At 44.0% G+C, this 21,895-nt stretch overlaps 1 protein-coding gene across 1 annotated transcript in view; it reads left to right on the plus strand.

Annotated features, from left to right (window-relative positions):
• LOC109902269 (lysine-specific demethylase 4B) overlaps positions 1-21,895 on the plus strand; it is a 98,829-nt gene that overhangs the window by 34,505 nt on the left and 42,429 nt on the right. The window contains 2 exon segments of the mRNA XM_031786392.1: positions 12,423-12,472; positions 19,480-19,583. Of these exon segments, the coding sequence (XP_031642252.1) occupies positions 12,423-12,472; positions 19,480-19,583 (154 nt within the window).

Below are 21,895 nucleotides of genomic sequence, written 5' to 3' on the forward strand. Positions count from 1 at the left end.
GAATATTTGCTGAGCCTCCTATTTGCTGAACGCTCATTACTGCCCAGGCAGACCTTTTCTGCTTCTCACTCTTCCTCCTTCACTCTTGCTCTCTTTCACTCCTTTGCGCTCTAACGCTCAATTTCTTGCCCTCTCTCTTTCTGTTTTTGATTCTCTCTCTCACCTTCCTATTCTTCACTCACTTGGAGGTCTCCGGCTCTTTGTCTGTGCAACTCAGAGGGAAGGGCTTAGTTTTTCTTTATTTTCTCTCCCCTCACCTCCCTACCTGCCCGGGCTTGGAGCGTACCACTCAATACCAACATCACACTGTGTGTGTGTGTGTGACATTTTGTCAGCCACCTTTTGGAACATGTACATTTTCTTTTTTTTTAAGTCGAATGAATCCATTTCATTTACACAGTCACGATAAATCCATTCTTTATTTTAGGCATGTTTAAAGAAACCTTTTATGATGAAAATGTATTTCAGAAGAACAGAATAGGAGTTGGCCTACTGTATGTTATATGGCTATGCGCCATGGCATAGGCTGTAGGCTTGTTCATTTTTGCAGACAAGATATGCTTATTAGTCAAATGCCATTATTTTATAGTAAGAAGAATATAATGAACTTTGCTGAATAAAATAGAAAGGATATTTGTCACGTTCAGAGCGAGTGCGCATATGAAGTGGCTATATTATAGACACGTCCTATGTGTTTTGATCAAATCACCCATATGCACTGAGCTTGTCTGATGTTTTATGAGCTCTTTTTGATGAAATAATTAAAACACACAAATGACTAGAGGGAGTTCAACCGCAATTGATTTGTGCCGGTCTCAGACTGCGCTGTGGAGAAGAGGGGGAGAAAAATGGCAGTGAGTGACTGTGTGACTAGCATCTCTCTCTCGCACGGCGGTGAGATATTTTGTAGGTAATATGTCAGCCTATTAATTTTGATTGATATATTTTTTTCTCTCCCTACTACTAGGCTATTCAAAATCAAATACAAATTCACTGTAATTGTAGGCCAACTCTAAGCCGTCCTGCACAGTCAATGCACCAACAGCATCACCTACATCGTCTATATTTTCTCTACCAGACTCATGCATATAAAGTTTTGATCATAACACAAGGTAACCAGTCCATCCAGTATGCATAATAATACAGTCCGCAATCAAGGGCGATTTACTAGAAATGGTTTAATTTTGGAGTACATACTAGACCAATTATGTACCAAAGACATCTGAAATCTTTTTGGACTTCGGGCTCATATAAATGGGCTATGCGTATGCATAAGCTCTAATATGCATATGGGTGTTTTGAATGAACCTTAGAAAGCACTGTCCATTTCCTTATGTTTGGCTTTGAAACAACATCCACAATGTCCATGTTTCCCCACTCAGTTTCAACCTGTCGTTGAACTTTTTTCTTCAAATTGATCATCACAGTGAGGCGCGTTTTAAAAGCATGACACTGTTTTGATGATAAGTGTTTGATGTGATTTTTAGATTGCATTTGCATTGATGTCAGAGTGGTTAGTGGGGCAAAAGAGCCCTGAGTGCCAGGCCATTAGTGACCTGATGGTCGTTTAGCGAGTTGGGTACAACCAACACATGTCCAGAGTGCATAAGAGGAGATTACCGTGACTCAACGGTCATCCGGAATTTGACCTCGGTTGTGACTCATGGCTCATGTTTGTGTGCCTGTGTGTGTACCTGAGCCCCCTCCTGCACCTCCACTCTATCCCACTACTCTCCTCTTTTCCTTTTTGTCTCAGTGTGGTTCCTATTCGTCTCAATGCTTCTCTCATTGCTTTAGCCCTCTCCCTTAGGGTTGGTCTTGGGTTGTGCAACGAGGTGTTTGTGTGTGTGTCTCAGCGAGCGTATGGTGGCTACACAGACCTGGAGTGTACCAATCAATACGTGTGTGTGTGTGTGTGTGTGTGTGTGAATATTTTGTATGCGTGTTTCTCCATATCCCTGCAGTGGGATGACATTAGAAGCAGCAGCTCAGTCAGTCTGTGTCCCAGCCCTGCTCCATCAAGAGGCATGTTCACAATAAATATAGCGTTTCGAGAGCACATTCCCCATGCTCAATGTGCATAAGGTAGAAGGTTCAAAACAAACAAACAAACGGCATCAATAAGTAGAAACGACGGTCACAATGCATCAAAAACATTACCTCCTAATTACGACTAATGTTCCATTAGCCATCACGCTACTGCTCTATCTATAAAACCCGTCTTTTACACTCTCTCTTTATCTGCTCGTGAACTGCTTTCATTTTTTAGAATAAAGCCTTTCCAAAGCCCATATGCCTGGGCACAAAAACAGAGAGGTGGTGTCCAAAATGGCACCCTATTCGGTACACTACTTTTGATCAGAGCCCTGGTCAAAAGTAGTGCCCTACATAGGAAATAAGGTGTGATTTGGGAGGACACAACCAGAGCCTCTCCATAGTATAATAGAGAGGGGTTGTCATGCTTCAGTAGCACCTCTTGATCCACTCTCTAGTCTCCCCTCCTAGCAACCCTCTCAACCATCTGAAGATATCTTTTCCTCCTCCCCTCTTCTCCTCCTCCTCCTTCTGCCTCCCCATCATCTCCCTCTTCTTACATATGCCCCTGTGAGGAAAAGCAATATTTCCTTGTCACTCTTTAAAAGTAAATTTACTCACATGGATGCACCCCTCAACTCTGTTTAACTGTGAATGTGTGCTGCACGCGTGCAAATACACACACACACACACACACACACACACACACACACACACACACACACACACACACACACACACACACACACACACACACAGTATATGTTTTACTATCCTTGTGGGGACCTAATATTGATTTCCAGTCAAAGTCCTATGTACCCTAAACCTTAAGTTAACCCTAACCCTCAACCTAAAGAAAAACTAGCCTTTGTCCTGGGAAATGTCCCCACGAGAGAGAATCTTCCTTGTTTTACTATTTCTGGTACCCACAAGGATAGTAATACACACACACACTCACACTCTCCTCCTTCTCTTTTTGAAATTGAATAATTTTCACTTTTTGGGTAATTACAGTATGTTAAACTGTGTGCACGGAGCTGTTTGCCTAACCCCCCTGTGCAGCCACTGTGAAATTAACTCCATTCCCCTCCAACTCTGCTCCCATCAAAGTCACCCCCCCCCCCCCCCCCCCGAAGATCTGCTGTCAGATGCTTTAACGATTGGCTGGCTGTTTGCGAAGCATCGAGCAGAGGGAGTAAGGAAAACTGCTAAAGAAAATGAAAGTTAGGGTTGGGTGAAACAGACTTTAAAACGGAGCAAGAGCCCATTATTAATTCATTGTTCGCTTCTTGTTGTACTTTTATTGGGTAGTAGACGCCGTTTTTGTGTCTTCAGGTAGGAAAGAGATGAGAGTTCACTTTAAGAGACGTCAGTTTCTACAGTCTCGTTACAATGTAAGTGTTTCATGAACAAAGATTGGATTGTGAATAGTTCTAGTCGCCGAATCAATGATATTGTGGTCATCCCAGATTCATGCTGATCATTTCAGTAGCCTGGTCCCAGACCTGTTTGTATTGTCTTGCCACCTCCTATGGTCGTTGTCACGGCATTTGGTAACATAGAATAGCACAAACGGATCTGGGCCCAGGCTATCATTTCAGTTGTGTAGTTTAACATAGATATGAGAACATTATTTGGCGTTAACGCAGCACAAGTGGCGCCCCAGTCAGCAAAAGACGTTGAAAAGAAAACAACCACAAATATGTCTTTTCAACGTCTTTTTTTGTCCATAGGGATAGGAGGGATGGCCTTATCATACAGTGCATTCTGAAAGTATTCAGACCCCTTCACCTTTTACACATTTTGTTACGTTATAGCCTTATCCAAAAATAGATTAAATAAATGTTTTTCCTCATCAATCTACACAATCTACACAATGACAAAGCGAAAACAGGTTTTTTGAATATTTTTCAAATGTATTAAAAATGAAAAACAGATTATTTACATAAGTATTCAGACCCTCTGCTCTGAGACTTGAAATTTAGCTCAGTTGCATCCTGTTTCCATTGGTCATCCTTGAGATGTTTATACATCTTGGAGTCCACCTGTGGTAAATTCAATTGATTGGACATGATTTGGAAAGGCACACGCCTGTCTATAAAAGGTTCCACAGTTGGCAGTGTATGTCAGAGCAGAAACCATGCCATGAGGTCGAAGGAATTGTCCGTTGAGCTCAGAGATAGGATTGTGTCAAGGCACAGATCTGGGGAAGGGTACCAGCATTGAAGGTCCCCAAGAACACAGGGCCGTCTTCATTCTTAATTGGAAGAAGTTTGGAACCACCTCTTCCTAGAGCTACCCTCCCTGGCCAAACTGAGCAATTGGGGGAGAAGAGCCTTGGTCAGGGAGGTGACCAAGAACACGATCTCTGTGGAGATGGGACAACCATCTCTGCAGCACTCCAGGCCTTTATGGTAGAGTGGCCAGACGGAAGCCTCTCCTTAGTAAAAGGCACATGACAGCCTGCTTGGAGTTTTGCCAAAAGGCACCTAAAGGACTCCGACCATGAGAAACAAGATTCTCTGGTCTGATGAAACCAAGATTGAACTCTTTGGCCTGAATGCCAAGTGTCACGTCTGGAGGAAACCATGCACCATCCCTACGGTGAAGCATGGTGGTGGCAGCATCATGCTGTGGGGATGTTTTTCAGTGGCAGGACTGGGAGACTAGTCAGGGTTGAGGGAAAGATGAACGGAGCATTGTACAGAGAGATCCTTGATGAAATCCTGCTCCAGAGCGCTCAGGACCTCAGACTGATGACGAAGGTTGACCTTCCAACAGGACAACGACCTGAAGCACACAGCCAAGACAACACAGGAGTGGCTTCCGGACAACCGTCAACTTCCTTGAGTGGCCCGGACTGAACCCAATCGAACATCTCTGGAGAGACCTGAAAATAGCTGTGCAGCAACGCTCCTCATCCAACCTAACAGAGCTTGAGAGGATCTGCAGAGCTTGCAGAGTCATACCCAAGAAGACTGTAATTGCTGCCAAAGGTGATTCAGCAAAGTAGAGTAAAGTGTTTAAAACCTTATGTAAATTTGCCAACATTTCTTTAAAAAAAAAAGTTTTTTTCTTTGTCGTTGTGGCGTATTGTGTGTAGAATAATACTTAAAAAAATATTTTTTTTGAATAAGGCTAGGCACAGCAAAATGTGGAATAAGTGAAGGGATCTGAATACTTTCTGAATGCACTGTTTTTTTTTTTTTTTTTTATTTTACCTTTATTTAACCAGGTAGGCAAGTTGAGAACAAGTTCTCATTTACAATTGCGACCTGGCCAAGATAAAGCAAAGCAGTTCGACAGATAAAACGACACAGAGTTACACATGGAGTAAAAACAAACATACAGTCAATAATGCAGTATAAACAAGTCTATATACAATGTGAGCAAATGAGGTGAGAAGGGAGGTAAAGGCAAAAAAAGGCCATGATGGCAAAGTAAATACAATATAGCAAGTAAAATACTGGAATGGTAGTTTTGCAATGGAAGAATGTGCAAAGTAGAAATAAAAAAATAATGGGGTGCAAAGGAGCAAAATAAATAAATAAATAAAAATTAAATACAGTTGGGAAAGAGGTAGTTGTTTGGGCTAAATTTTAGGTGGGCTATGTACAGGTGCAGTAATCTGTGAGCTGCTCTGACAGTTGGTGCTTAAAGCTAGTGAGGGAGATAAGTGTTTCCAGTTTCAGAGATTTTTGTAGTTCGTTCCAGTCATTGGCAGCAGAGAACTGGAAGGAGAGGCGGCCAAAGAAAGAATTGGTCTTGGGGGTGACTAGAGAGATATACCTGCTGGAGCGTGTGCTACAGGTGGGAGATGCTATGGTGACCAGCGAGCTGAGATAAGGGGGGACTTTACCTAGCAGGGTCTTGTAGATGACATGGAGCCAGTGGGTTTGGCGACGAGTATGAAGCGAGGGCCAGCCAACGAGAGCGTACAGGTCGCAATGGTGGGTAGTATATGGGGCTTTGGTGATAAAACGGATTGCACTGTGATAGACTGCATCCAATTTGTTGAGTAGGGTATTGGAGGCTATTTTGTAAATGACATCGCCAAAGTCGAGGATTGGTAGGATGGTCAGTTTTACAAGGGTATGTTTGGCAGCATGAGTGAAGGATGCTTTGTTGCGAAATAGGAAGCCAATTCTAGATTTAACTTTGGATTGGAGATGTTTGATATGGGTCTGGAAGGAGAGTTTACAGTCTAACCAGACACCTAAGTATTTGTAGTTGTCCACGTATTCTAAGTCAGAGCCGTCCAGAGTAGTGATGTTGGACAGGCGGGTAGGTGCAGGTAGCGATCGGTTGAAGAGCATGCATTTAGTTTTACTTGTATTTAAGAGCAATTGGAGGCCACGGAAGGAGAGTTGTATGGCATTGAAGCTTGCCTGGAGGGTTGTTAACACAGTGTCCAAAGAAGGGCCGGAAGTATACAGAATGGTGTCGTCTGCGTAGAGGTGGATCAGGGACTCACCAGCAGCAAGAGCGACCTCATTGATGTATACAGAGAAGAGAGTCGGTCCAAGAATTGAACCCTGTGGCACCCCCATAGAGACTGCCAGAGGTCCGGACAGCAGACCCTCCGACTTGACACACTGAACTCTATCAGAGAAGTAGTTGGTGAACCAGGCGAGGCAATCATTTGAGAAACCAAGGCTGTCGAGTCTGCCGATGAGGATATGGTGATTGACAGAGTCGAAAGCCTTGGCCAGATCAATGAATACGGCTGCACAGTAATGTTTCTTATCGATGGTGGTTAAGATATCGTTTAGGACCTTGAGCGTGGCTGAGGTGCACCCATGACCAGCTCTGAAACCAGATTGCATAGCAGAGAAGGTATGGTGAGATTCGAAATGGTCGGTAATCTGTTTGTTGACTTGGCTTTCGAAGACCTTAGAAAGGCACGGTAGGATAGATATAGGTCTGTAGCAGTTTGGGTCAAGAGTGTCCCCCCCTTTGAAGAGGGGGATGACCGCAGCTGCTTTCCAATCTTTGGGAATCTCAGACGACACGAAAGAGAGGTTGAACAGGCTAGTAATAGGGGTGGCAACAATTTCGGCAGATAATTTTAGAAAGAAAGGGTCCAGATTGTCTAGCCCGGCTGATTTGTAGGGGTCCAGATTTTGCAGCTCTTTCAGAACATCAGCTGAATGGATTTGGGAGAAGGAGAAATGGGGAAGGCTTGGGCGAGTTGCTGTTGGGGGTGCAGTGCTGTTGTCCGGGGTAGGAGTAGCCAGGTGGAAAGCATGGCCAGCCGTAGAAAAATGCTTATTGAAATTCTCAATTATGGTGGATTTATCAGTGGTGACAGTGTTTCCTATCTTCAGTGCAGTGGGCAGCTGGGAGGAGGTGTTCTTATTCTCCATGGACTTTACAGTGTCCCAGAACTTTTTTGAGTTAGTGTTGCAGGAAGCAAATTTCTGCTTGAAAAAGCTAGCCTTGGCTTTTCTAACTGCCTGTGTATAATGATTACTGTATCTCTGCTCCAAATGTCTCTACTCTAATCTTAACCCATCTGCTCTGCCATTCCCTTATGGATATGAATAACCGAATCAAGACTCAAACAACCATATGTCTTCTGGCTGTTACCAATACACACCTTTTTTTTATAATGACCTTTGGATATTGATTGGGTTTCCTTGATGAAAGAGTTTTCCAGATGAAAAAACGAACCCAATAGATGTAAGATAGAGTTTGGATGTATTGGAATTAAAGTTTCAGTAGTTTCAACACACACACACACACACACACACACACACACACACACACACACACACACACACACACACACACACACACACACACACACACACACACACACACACACACACACACACGAACACCAAGTAGCTCTCTCTGCTTTTTGCGACAGGGCTGGCTGAGAAAAGAGACATCAAATTAGTATCGACCGTCTGTGGCACTTCATGCACAAAATCAAATTTGCTGCTACTAATGTCCTCTTGAGTTGTTAGCAGGCGGGGCAGCAACAGGCCTCCTGGTTGGCTATCTGGCATGCATTCTGAATCCTTTTTAGGAGACCTAGGCAGGTGACTTTTCCCAAAGTCATAAAGATTGTCTTTAGCACTAGATCATCTTGGTAGGCAATTGACGAACGATCATCTCTTTATGCTAAAATCTTTTCTTTCTTTTTTTCTTCTTTTTTTGTGAAACCCAGACGAGTAGAGGATAGAGCGAGAATATGACTACTCATGTCTGTTGAACCACAATGTCTCTGTGTGCTTTATTGACAAAGATCTTGATTCTTCATAGAAATGCAAGGTGGTGGATTGTGCCTCAGTGTATTTAAGCCCGTGTGTTGCAGATCAATTGGTTTAGCTGTGTAGATCAGCAAGACCTATGTTGTAATCCTTAGATATCAAAACCCAGATTAATTTAATAGCCGTGAGCAACAATAGTGAACACTGATGTACTGTGATTGATTTAGAGTTTATTCTACAGGATATTGATTTTGTCTTTTGAACGTGCTTTGATGACTTTGGTTCCCTTGGTAACCCAGTTGAATGCATTCATGGTTTAGGTTCAAATTATAAATGTCGCTTTCAAAATTCTATTTTCCCTTACCCATATCCTCCCAATTCTTAGCCATTCACAAGAATCCCTCAATAGGATAAGGTTCAATCTTATTCATTGTGATCCCCCCCAAAAAAGGGGGGGTTCCCAAAATCAGTCTTCCAAACCTGATGTAAAAGGCTAAACTGATCCCGTGTCAGCACTCGTACTCAGACAGGCTTCATGCATATAGACCATGGTCAACATGACAAAATAGCATTTTGACACTAGGCTAATAAAGCTGTCAGTTGATCCCTGCTACTAGTTTGTCGTCTACACACCCGCCTCCCTGTCCATGTGTGTTTTAGTATAAACATAAGAATATGACTCGTTTCTCCTTTTTAATAGGACACTTTAACACGTTAGACTCTAGCGAGGAGAGGAGGCGTGGGTTTTAAGAAGACAGCCCGTTGAGCGGGTGTGTTTTATACCACGTGGTGTTACATCTCAATTAGATCGGCACGTTCGGTTTGTTTGTGCTCCTGCATCTCCTGTGGCGTGTGAAGGACAGAGCAGTGGATGTAGGGGTTTTAATGAATTTGTGTGTGTGTGTGTGTGGTTGGTTGGTTGGTTGGTTGTAGGCCTACATGTTCCCACTAGGGATTTGAAATCATTCCACTATTCGAATAGTATGATGATTTTTTTTGTTGTTGTCAGATATCCAGGTAGTCAAAATACATGTGGATTTGAACCTGAATACCGCTGAGCGAGAGGCTGGCGCTCTACTGCTGCAGCTGCTGAGGGGCTGGTGAGATGGGAGCGAGCAGACGAGGTGAAGAGAGAGCTGCAGTACCCAAGGCAACTAGGCTACAGGCAAGACTAGCGCGCTTGTGGCAGCCACAATGTTATTTAGCATCCCGTATAACGGTGCCTGTCTTGACTGGAGTAACCTAGAGCAGATAGCGCTTTCTACCCCCATTCAGATAAAATAACAGCCTACCTGTTGGTTGCTCATTGTAGCCTACTCCTTTTTAATTCTGTAATTTCATTCCGTCTTGCGTTCTGTTAGTGAACTCTCACTCCACTTACTACACATTGAGCCTCTTTGCTGCTTTGGTTGGCCAACATGAACAACAAGCTACAGCACTTGGAGGCTACGACACTCCAAAAAGTTTGTTTTGTTAAATTCATATTTAGAAATGTCGTGGTATATCCTTTTATGTAAAAATGTCACATGGATATTTTTATGTCATTTTAGAAAAGCATTTTCAGGGTTAAAATAGGCCTATCATTTTTTTTTGGGGGGGGGCACACAAATGAAGACTCACCAGTGTTCGAGTGCTAACATCTGTTCAGATATATATCAACTTTGCCCCAATTTCACTAGAGCACTCGCACTTCACTACCCCCCCCCCCCCCCACACACACACACACACACACACAGACCAGTCGAACACTTACCTACAAGCTTTTCCTCAAACTGTCAAATATTCCCCCACGCAGCTCCTGACTCCTCTCCTCAACAGTAGTAGTAGTAGCAGCAGCAGCGAAAACATCATCTCATCTCACTGCTGAAGAGAAAGGGAAAAGTTCACAGACCTTTCATTTACTCTGTGTTCTTTGTTTGTTTATTTCGGTCGGGCGCTGGCAAGGAGACGTGCCGCTGCCATGACAACAGTGGTCCAGGGAGGATGTAATAGAGGTAGATGTGATGATTGCCTGATTAGATGTTTGAAGGAAGGGCTCATCTGTGCACACACACTCGCACAATACACACACACACACACACACACCTGACAAAGGTGTGTGTTAGTTAGAGAATGTGAGAATTCCCAGGGGGTGCCAGCAAGGTTTTCTTTTGATTCCCGTGAAGAGACACACACACACACACACACACACACACACACACACACACACACACACACACACGACTTATTAGCATTGTAATATTGACATCAACACCATTATCTCAGAAACCCTAGGCTCACTCCAATTTGCACAGTGAACCAACAGATCCACAGATGATGCAATCTCTATTGCACTCCACACTGCCCTTTCCCACCTCGACAAAAGGAACACCTTTGTGAGAATGCTGTTCATTGACTACAGCTCAGAGTTCAACACCATAGTGCCTCAAAGCTCATCACTAAGCTAAAGACCCTGGCACTAAACACCTCCCTCTGCAACTGGATCCTGGACTTCCTGATGGGCCGCCCCCAGGTGGTAATGGTAGGTAACAACACATCTGCCACACATCTGCCAACACGGAGGCCCCTCAGGGGTGTGTACTCAGTTCTCTCCTGTACTCCCTGTTCACACACGACTGCACGGCCAGGCATGATTCCAACACCATCATTGAGTTTGCCAATGATACAACAGTGGTAGGCCTGATTACCGACAAGGATGAGACAACCTATAGGGAGGAGGGTAGAGACCTGACCGTGTGGTGCAACAACCTCCACGTGATCAAGACAGAGGAGATGATTGTGGACTGCAGGAAAAGGAGGATCGAGCACGCCTCCATTCTCATCGACGGGGCTGTAGTGAAGCAGGTTGAGAGCTTCAAGTTTCTTGGCATGCACATCACCAACAAACTAACATGGTCCAAGCACACCAAGACAGTCGTGTAGAGGGCACGACTAAACCTATTCCCCCTCAAAATGTTCTACAGCTGCACCATCGAGAGCATCCTAGCTTCCTGCCAAGCTTCCTGCCATCCAGGGACTCTATACCAGGCGGTGTCAGAGTAAGGCCCTAAAAATTGTCAAAGACTCCAGGCACCCTAGTCATAGACTGTTCTCTCTGCTACCGGAGCACCAAGTCTAGGTCCAAGAGGCTTCTAAACAGCTTCTACCCCCAAGCCATAAGACTCCTGAACAGCTAATCAAATGGCTACCCAGACTATTTGCATTGCCCCCACCCCCAATCTGCTGCTACTCTCTGTTATTATCTATGCATAGCCACTTTAATAACTCTACCTACATGTATATAATTACCTCAATTTCCTCAACACCGGTGCCCCCTGCACATTGACACATTGACTCTCTACCGGCACCCCCTGTATATTGCTCCGCTATTGTTATTTACTGCTGCTCTTTTAATTATTTGTTATTCTTATCTCATACTTTTGGGGGGAATTTTTTTCTTAAAGCTGCATTTTTGGTTAAGGGCTTGTAAATAAGCATTTCACTGTAAAGTCCACCGGGTGGCAGTCTAACACAGCTGCGTCTCGCCGTATACTCCAGTAGATGTCTTTCTATTCCGATCACATAAACAGGGCTTTGGCCAGAGGGAGGGTGAGGCGCTAGTTTTGCTTTCCCTAAACTGGAGGAAATAATTGTGATAATGATGGTGGTACTAACAAGAGCAATTAAAGCGCCGAGTCTCTTAATGCGGACGGAGAGAGATTTGGCCTCTCTTCTTCTCTTGTTTTCTGATGATTTTCATTTGAAACGGGGGAATGGAGCACTACAAAGACCACTACAAAGTCCTCAGTCATTTGATTTCTCCAAGATGGTTTTGATGAATTCCCTTTTTTAATGTTTTGGAGTGTTAGCCGAGTTAAGTGTGTTTTGTGTGTGTTCGCGCATGTGTAATGAGGACTTTGACAAGAGAACTAAGCATAATAAGCAGAGTATTCTCACTGGGGATAGCAGACTTATGTCTTTGGAGAGCGAGAAGTGTATATGGCTGTGTAAAGTGGAGGTGAACTACTCTCTGTCTGTGTGTGCGAAAAAGAGGTATAAAATTGTCCATTTCCTCTCCTAAAGACTGTAAAAAAGAGGAGGAGATGGAGTTCCCTTCATTTCGCGCCATCTTCACTCTTCTTCTCTCCCCGCCACCCACCTCATGTTCTCTTTTCTTCCTCCTCCGTTCAGGTACGCCGTCCCGCCTGAGCACGGCAAGAGGCTGGAGAGACTGGCGCAAGGTAAGACTACTCCAGATCCTGACGCACACATACACACACTGAGACAGACAGCCTTGGTTCATGTTAAACAAATATCCACCCGATAGTGACTATAGATGTGGCCTGTTAACCGTCTGGCCTCTCCATCAACTGCTGTTTTAAAAAGGCCTTCAAAAAGGCCGACGACGCAGAGAGTGCGGCCTTTCTTTTCACATTTCTCGCTCCTTCTTCCCAGGAAAGAAAATGCACTATAGACACCTATGCCCTTTTTTGTTGTGGCTGTGAATAACGCTAAAAACGACCAGTTCAGTTCTTTTATTTAGTGACTCTTCAAGTACTGTACAACACGTTGTGCTGTGAATGGGTAAGAACGTCGTGGAGTATTGACGGTAAAGGGCTTGCACAGTAGTCGTATAATCGTGTAACAGACCATTATGGACAATAACTGTGAACTAAAGACCATTTGTCATAATCGTCTTAATACATATATTTTGTGTATTCAAAAGTAGTAGAAAATGTATTTTCAAGTAGATCTAGTTCACCCAATAGCAGTTTCAAACTTCTTACATAAGTAAGTTTAAAGGTGGTAGTCATTTTACGAGCACAATGGGAGGCAAAACTTCCTTTCCAAAAGTTTCAAGCAGTCGAAACCATTTTTTGAGGATCGGGGGTGACACCAAAGCGGCGTTGTATTCGTTCGGTATGTCTTGTGGAGTAGAGGGTTACACATTGTTTGTCTCCTCAGATCACTCACTTTGTAACAGGTTTGCTCTTTACTGTTGGTCGTGTGCAACCCGTACATAACGCCAAGGTAACAGCAACGCAGACAGTCGTAACGCCGACCACAGCCATGCGTATGCTTACTTCCCACGCTTACGAGATGCTTTTTGATCTATTTCAATATGTCGTCGTCAGTGTGCGGAGTCGCTGTATGAACAGTTACACAGGACCACGAGTACAAAGCATCACACAGACATCATCACACATACCCGACGTTACACAAATAACACTCTCAGCCAGTCACACCTGCTACCACTATCTCTCTCTCTCTCTTATCACGTCATTTCAGTCACAGCCTGGTCCTTTTTTTTCCGGAGGGGGGGGGGGGTTAATTTCAAACTCAAAGGACGAAATGAAGCTTTAAGTTAATATTGCCCCGGGGAGAGTTCCACACTGCCGGCTGAATTTTAATGGGGATTAATACGCGGGCTTCGCCGGCACATTATTCACCTTTATCAGCTCACACAGCAGCCGCCAGAGAAAACGCCTCTTTGAGACGAAACAGGCTCTGAAACAATGCAATGAAAATGAAGGATGAAATGGGCCTCGATTATACTGTCAGTTATATTAAAGTTTAACTGGGCAGACGGTCTACCCATCCTTTGAGTCGCAGCACAGACTGCTCATCGGGAGAGGTGTGTGTGTGTGTGTGTGTGTGTGTGTGTGTGTGTGTGTGTGTGTGTGTGTGTGTGTGTGTGTGTGTGTGTGTGTGTGTGTGTGTGAGAGAAACATATTTTTCCCTTGTCTAGTAAGTTGAAGGCTTCAAGAAACTATTGATATACAAGAGGAAAGGACTGATTTTGTTTTTGAAGAGGAGACTCTGGTCTTTGAGGCTATGGGCGTGAAATGAATTGTCATCTGAAGAGGAGCGAGGAAGAAAGGCGGAAGAGAAGGGAGGGTTTTCACATGAGATCGGATGAGTTTATTTAGGCAACAAGCACCTCTCGCCTTCTGAACAAGCCGTGGCAATCGAGAAAAGACAAAGAAAGATGAAATGGTATGACGGCGAAAATTTTTTATAAAAATAAAGGCCCGGTCGGAAAACGGTAAAACTATACGTACGTTATTTGATATCATAGTGTGCCATTTTGGCACTGGTTCAATTTTCTCACTCTTCACTTTGGCTTGCCGTGTAGTCTGGCCCGGTGACCTGCTGACGTTGACCCGGGGTTTGGCGCGGAGGGAGGGATTGTGGGACCAAAGAAATGATTATGATAATTAAAGGCTTTCTGGATGTGTACCACGTCGGGACTCCGAGCACTGTGACCTGTACATCCTGCGTCTGACCAAGAGGAGAGCTCTTCTCCGATTTATCTCCAACCACCAATTACAGTGCTTTCCGAAAGGATTCATACCCTTGACTTATTCCACATTTTGTTGTGTTACAGATTATTTTTATTCTCACCCATCGACATACAATAACTCATTATTACAAAGTTGAAAACATGTTTTTTTAGAAATGTTTGCACGTTTATTGAAAATGAAATAAGTATTTGCACCCCTTTGCTATGACACTCCAAATTGAGCTCAGGTGCATCCAATTTAATTTGATCATCCTTGAGATGTCACTCCAACTTCATTGGAGTCCACCTGGGGCCAATTCAATTGTTTGGACATGATTTAGAAAGAAACACACGTCTATATAATGTCCCACAGCTGACAGTGCATGTCAGAGCAGAAACGATATCATGAAGTCCAAGTAACTGTCTGTATATCTCGGAGATTGGGATGAGGCATGTATCTGGTGAGGAGTATAAAACATGTTCTAGTTTCCACAAAACAGTGGCTTCCATCATAGGGAAAAGTGAAAAAATACGGAACTACCCAGACTCTGCCTAGACTTGGCCGTCCAACCAAACTGAGCAACCGGGCAAGAAGGACCTCGGTCTGGGAGGTGACCAAGAACCAAATGATCACTCTGACAGAACTTGGCCCAGATGGGAGAAGCTGCCATAAGGACAATGGTCTATAAAGTACTTCACCAATCTAGGCTTTATGAGAGAGTGGTCAGACGGAACCAGGGGTGGAAAAGGTACTCAATTGTCATACTTGAGTAAAAGTAATATGAATATATAAAATGACTCAAGTGAAAGTCCCCCAGTAAAATACTACTTGAGTAAAAGTAAATAAAAAAATATATACTTAAGTTTCAAAAGTAAATGGAATTGCTCAAATGTACCTAAGTATTAAAAGTATAAATCATTTAAAGTTCCTTATATTAAGCAAACCAGACGGTACAACTTATTTTTTTATTGATGGATCGCCAGGGCCACACTCCAACACTCAGACGACATTTACAAACAAATCATGTTGTGTTTAGTGAGTCCGCTAGATCTGAGGCAGTAAGGATGTCCAGGGATGTTATCTTGATAAGTGTGTGAATTGGACCATTTTCCTGTCAAAATGTAACTTTTGGGTGTCAGGGAAAATGTATGTAGTAAAAAGTACATCATTTTCTTTAGGAATGTAGTGAAGTAAAAGTTGGCAAAAATATAAATAGTTAAGTACAGGTTCCCCAAAAAACAACTTAAGTATAAATACTTTAAAGTACTACTTTTTAGTACTACCACTGGATGGAACCCACTCCTGAGAAAGGCACATGACAGCACGCCTGAAGTTTGTGAAGAGGGACGTGAAAGACACTGAGAGTGTAAGGCAAAAGATTTTGTTGTCTGATACAAAAATGTAACTCTTTGGTCTGACTGCAAAGCGCTATATCTGGAGAAAGCCAGGCAGAGCTCATCACCTGTCTAACACCATCCCTACCGTGAAGCATAGTGGTGGCAGCATCATGTTATGGGGATGCTTTTCAGCGGCAGGGACTGGGAGACTAGTAAGGATAGAGGGAACATTGAATGGAGCCAAATACAGGCAAATCCTTGATGAGTACATGCTTCAGTGTGCAAACCACCTTAGACTGGGGGGGGGGGGCGAAGATTTAGGACAATGAGCCCAAGCATACAGCCAAAGCAACGTTGGAATGGCTTCGGAACAAGAATGTAAAAGACCTTGAGTGGCCCAGCCAAAGCCCAGACTTGAATCACATTGAAAATGTGTGCCGTTCACCGCCTCTCCCCATCTCATTTAACAGAGCTTGAGGAAATCTGCAAGGATGAATGGGAGAAAATCCCCAAAACCAGATGCGCAAAGCTGATACGGACATACCCAGGACGACTCAAAGCTGTAATCGCCGCCAAAGGTGCTTCTACAAAGTATTGACTCAGGGCTGTGAATACTTACATAAATGAGATATTTCTGCATTTCATTTTCAATTACATTTGCCAACATTTTCTAAAATTATGTTTTCACTTTGTCATTATGGGGTGTTTGTGTGTAGATGGGTTGGGGAGGGGGGGGGATGATTTGAATACATTTTGAATTCATGCAGTAACACAACAAAATGTGGAATACATCCAGGGGTATGAATACTTTCTGAAGGCACTGCATGTCTTCCGTTTGGGTGGGGAGCTTAGGCATAAGTCCTGCGCCGTCTGTGGCTTATTCACTAGAGCGGGGTCATATGGTCATCGTAAGCAGGAAGTCTATGTGAAAGAGACTACACGGTCCATCATATGTTATGCGAGTCCATGTTGGACGATGACGCTCTTGCACCGCCTTGATTTTGACTATTCCAATTTCACAGAGCACTTCACAGTTCAAGATTTCACATCGAGGGAAATATGCCCAATGGGCCCAAGCCTACAGACAAGGCAGGTCCTACAGGCCCTAGTTTTGTCGCACCTTGACTACTGTTCAGTAGTGTGGTCAGGTGCCACAAAGAGGGACTTGTGAAAATTGCAGTTGGCTCAGAACAGGGCAGCACAGCTGGTCCTTAAAAGTACACGGAGGCCTCTTCACAGTCCCCAAGTCCAGAACAGACTATGGGAGGTGCACATTACTACATAGAGCCATGACTACATGGAACTCTATTCCACATCAGGTAACTGATGCAAGCAGTAGAATCAGATTATTGTTATTATTTTATAAACAGGTAAAAATACCTTATGGGACAACAGGGACTCTGAAGAGACACAATGGTACAGACACATGCATACGCATGGATTGTGGTATTGTTGTATGGCGGTATTAAACCATTTGTATTGTAGATATGTAGTGGTGTAATAATGTTAGATGATGTACTGTATTATATTTTGTTTTATATGTCATGTAAGCTCTTTAATAGGTTTGGACCCCAGGAAGAATTCCGGCTTTATCAGCAGCTAATGGAGATCTCTAATAAATACAAATTCAAATATTATTTTGTTTGTCCTCCATCAATCTGCACACAATACCCCGTAATGATGAAGCAAAAACAGTTTTTTAAAGACATATTTGCAAATGTAATAATAAATGAAATGCTCATTTACATAAGTGTTCAGACCCTTTACTCAGTACTTTGTTGAAGCACCTTTGGCAGCAATTACAGCCTCAAGTCTCTTTGGGTATGACGGTACACGCTTGGCACACATGTATTTGGGATGTTTCTCCCATTCTTCACTGCAGATCCTCTCAAGCTCTGTCAGGTTGGATGGGGTGCGTCGCTGCACAGCTATTCTCTTCAGAGATGTTCGATTGGGTTCAAGTCCGGGCTCAGCCTGGGCCACTCAGAGACCTGTCCTGAAGCCACTCCTGCATTGTCTTGGCTGTGTGCTTACGGTCATAGTCCTATTGGAAGGTGACCCTTCACCCCAGTCTGAGGTTTTGAGTGCTCTGAAGCCGGTTTTCATCAAGGATCTCTCTGTATTTTGCTCGGCATCTTTCCCTCGATCTTGACTCGTCTCCTGTCCCTGCCACTGGAAAATATCCCCACAGCATGATGCTGCCACCACCATGCTTCACCGTAGGGATGGTGCCAGGTTTACTCCAGATGTGACGTTTAGCATTCAGGCCAAAGAATTCAATCTTGGTTTTATCAGACCAGAGAATCTTGTTTCTCATGGTCAAAGTCCTTTAGGTGCTGTCATGTGCCTTTTACTGAGGAGTGGCTTCCATCTGGCCATTCTACCATAAAGGCCTGATTGGTGCAGTGCTGCAGAGATGGTTGTCCTTCTGGAAGGTTCTCCCATCTCCACAGAGGAACTCTGGAGCTCTGTCAGTATCCATTGGGTTCTTGGTCACATCCCTGACCAAGGCCCTTCTCCCCTGATCGCTCAGTTTGCCCAGGTGGCCAGCTCTAGGAAAGGTATTGGTGGTTCCAAACTTCCATTTAAGAATGATGGAGGCCACTGTGTTCTGGGGACCTTCAATGCTGCAGAAATGTTTTGATACCCTTCCCCAGATCTGTGCCTCGATACAATCCTGTCTCGGAGCTCTACGGACAATTCCTTCGACCATACAGGTGTATGCCTTTCCAAATCATGTCGAATCAATTTGAAGTCCCACAAGTGGACTCCAATCAAGTTGTAGAAACATCTCAAGGATGATCAATGGAAACAGGATGCACCTGAGCTCAATTTCGAGTCTCATAGCAAAGGGTCTCAGGTATATCTGTTTCGCTTTGTCATTTTTGTGTGTAGATTGATGAGGGAAAATGTTTATTTAATACATTTTAGAATGAGGCTGTAACATAACAGAATGTGGACAAGGGAAGGAGTCTGAATACTTTCCGAACACACTGTATCAGTCAAAAACAGGATTATCTATTTTGGATGCAATTTGAATAGGGGAGAGGGAGACACTGCGAGAGAGTGCATGCGTGTGCACTGATTTTAAAGCAACGATATTTGATTGACAGTCTGTTTTTTATTATTTTTTATCTGCAGCTGTGATTAAAAAATATATATATATATGTGACCAACAAAAGCCAAATGGAGATGGGTAAATGGTGGGTAGACGCCCGTTCGGTCTTTATATTACTGTAGCATAGACTATGCTACAGCAAATGCAGGGTTACCGGTCACAAGAAAAAAAGTGACCATGATGAGATGATAGGTCTACATGCATTGTGAACTGTGCTCCATACTGAGATGGGCTGTCTGTCCTCACCCTGAGCGTTGATGCTTCATCATGCAGAGGCCGTAGAGAAGCCAGATTTAGACGTTGCATATAATTGAACAGTTCCATTTCACGCCGTGCTGTTCATATAACCAATTTATTATAATTTACCAGGTTCTCACAGTTATTTATCCTGGGAAAAGGGAGTTGTTTTGGGTGGTAAATCTCGGTAACTGGGTTCCCACCACTCAACTCTAAATGGGATGCAATTTAGTAATGTGGCGTTTTTTTTTATTGTATTTTTTTACCTGCAGGTTTCTTCCCAGGCAGTTCCCAGGGCTGTGACGCCTTCCTCCGCCACAAGATGACTCTCATCTCCCCATCCATATTGAAGAAGTACAGCATCCCCTTCGACAGGGTAGGTAGCAGGACACAGTTGGGGGGGTTTGAAATTGGGGTCTGGAAAAGGCCTGTGCCCGAATTCATAAAGCATGTCACAACAGGAGTGCTGATGGGGGGGGGGGGACCTAATCTTAGATCAATATCCTACTCTGCGACTCTTGATACATACAGCCCCTGGGCTCTAAAGTTTGAAAGCAACAGAATGTTCCGTCAGGGTTAATTGAGGAAGTAAATGAAGTGATGTTACATTCTGCGACCACATCCATTTGATTTGATGTCATACAATCATGTGTGACATTTAACCAATAACACACCTCTAACACCTCTCAATTTGACCATCTATATTTGACGGATATTCCGGTAATGCAATAGAACTCATTTCATCACACCACCACTTTTAACCTGTCAAACAGCTCTCAGAAAGGAGACACTCGACCTCCGAAGGCCGTTTTTTGTGTTAACCCCTCTGAATGGAACCCTCTGCTGAACCACAATTGCAATTCTTCAACGTGTAAGATGACATGGAAGCTTGGTTCAGCGCATGCCTGTGTCCCAAATTGGCACTATATTTAGTGCACTACTTTTGACCAGGACCTATAGGGCTCGGGTCAAAAGTGGTGAACTATATAGAAAATAGGGGTCCATTTGGGACACACGCCATATGACGAGCTGACTCTAGCACCGACCGCAGATAAAAAATTAACGGGGGTGTATGAAAGCCTGACAATCTCTGAGCAAAGTGGAGGTTAATGGCACATTAGATGAGGATGGCTGGGTCAGGAGGCATGCTGAAGTTGGTGTCTGTGCGGGTGATCTCCTGTCAACCTACGGGACGAACGACGGGGAAATTGCAGAAGACGAGTGGATGGATGGACGTAGAAGTGAACGCGACAACATGTGCGCGAACACGTGGGCCTGCGCAACAACGTACACATGTAACAGGGATCAAGTGTGCTGCTGGCAGCTTAGCTTCTTCCGCTGCCCGATTGACCCACACTGGTCTAGAATCAGTGATCCTCTGCTTCACAGTACATGTGACCCCCCCCCCCCCCCCCCCTCCCCCCCGACAACATTCCAACGGGTTGAGCCACCCAAAAGGTACAAATTGGATGGCTCCACCCGCAACATTTCAAGCTAGCTGGGGGAATGAGCTTACCGTATGTTTTTAACTCCGTTACTCGCACAAATAAGCATATGCAGTGTACACACACACACACACACACACACACACACACACAGTATTGAAAAGTTGATAATGAGATTGATGACATCTTTATATAAAGACCATAGCTACACTTCACACTAAATGATGATGGAGATTGAGCCATGAGTCTTGGTTACATTTCAATTTCCATATTTTCACATTTCCGCAATAGAAAATGAATCACTATGTTAATTTTTTTCTATGGATAATAATTGTAGGAGATAGAAACTCTCACGGTGCGAAATAGATCGAAGATAAAAAAAAAGTGTAAGTATCTAATGCGGGCATACACAGTTCTCTACTGTCTGCAGAGTTCGGCTTTTCCCCAAAGTTATTATTTTTCTCTTCCCTTTTTTCCGTTTTCCTTCGGGGTGTCGTTATCACAGGGACCGTGTTACCTGGCACACACTGAGAGGATCTCCCTTGATTTGAGTGTAAAAATAACACCGGCTTTGTGCTTTGTTGCAGCTACAAGAGGAGGCCTTTGATATTGGGACTATTATGTTTTACCTCCCACTCTCTCTCTTCCGTCGCACTGCCTGCCTGTCTCCCATCTCTACACTTCCTTAAGGCTGAGTTCATGTGCCTCTCTCCTCGATCATGAGCGCTAGTCCTAACTAGTCAATGGTTATAGCGAACAGATTATGCCTTCCTCTTGGAGAGAGGAGGTGAATTGATGAAGAGGCAGTTAAGAGCAAGGATCCAAAACTTCTAGCGTAATTTGAAGTTCAGCTGTAGAAAACTTTTGCTTTTGAATGCAAAAATAATGTAATATTCCTGTCAGGGGTTGCCAGTGTAATAGTTAACACAGAAAACCCAGGAGCGTCGAAATAGAAACCTCAATCATTTGTCAGGCTTAATTTCGAAGAGATGCAGAGGAGACCGGTGAGCTGTGTCTTCTTCAGCCTCTCCGGCTCTCAGTAAGTGATGGCCCTGCCTCAGAACGAAGCGCAACCAAATGCAAATGTTGATTTGCGCGGGCTGGCTAATTCCCTGCGCCATGCTCGCTGGCTTCAGTCTAATTGCGCTTGTACCGCCGCAAATGGTTCTCTAGGAGCCGGCGCCGCTAGGCAGCTCAAGTGAGGGAGAGGTGGAGGGAGGAAGAGAAGGGGGGGGGGGGGGTT

This window comes from Oncorhynchus kisutch, linkage group LG13, assembly GCF_002021735.2.
Source record: "Oncorhynchus kisutch isolate 150728-3 linkage group LG13, Okis_V2, whole genome shotgun sequence".
NCBI lineage: Eukaryota > Metazoa > Chordata > Actinopteri > Salmoniformes > Salmonidae > Oncorhynchus > Oncorhynchus kisutch.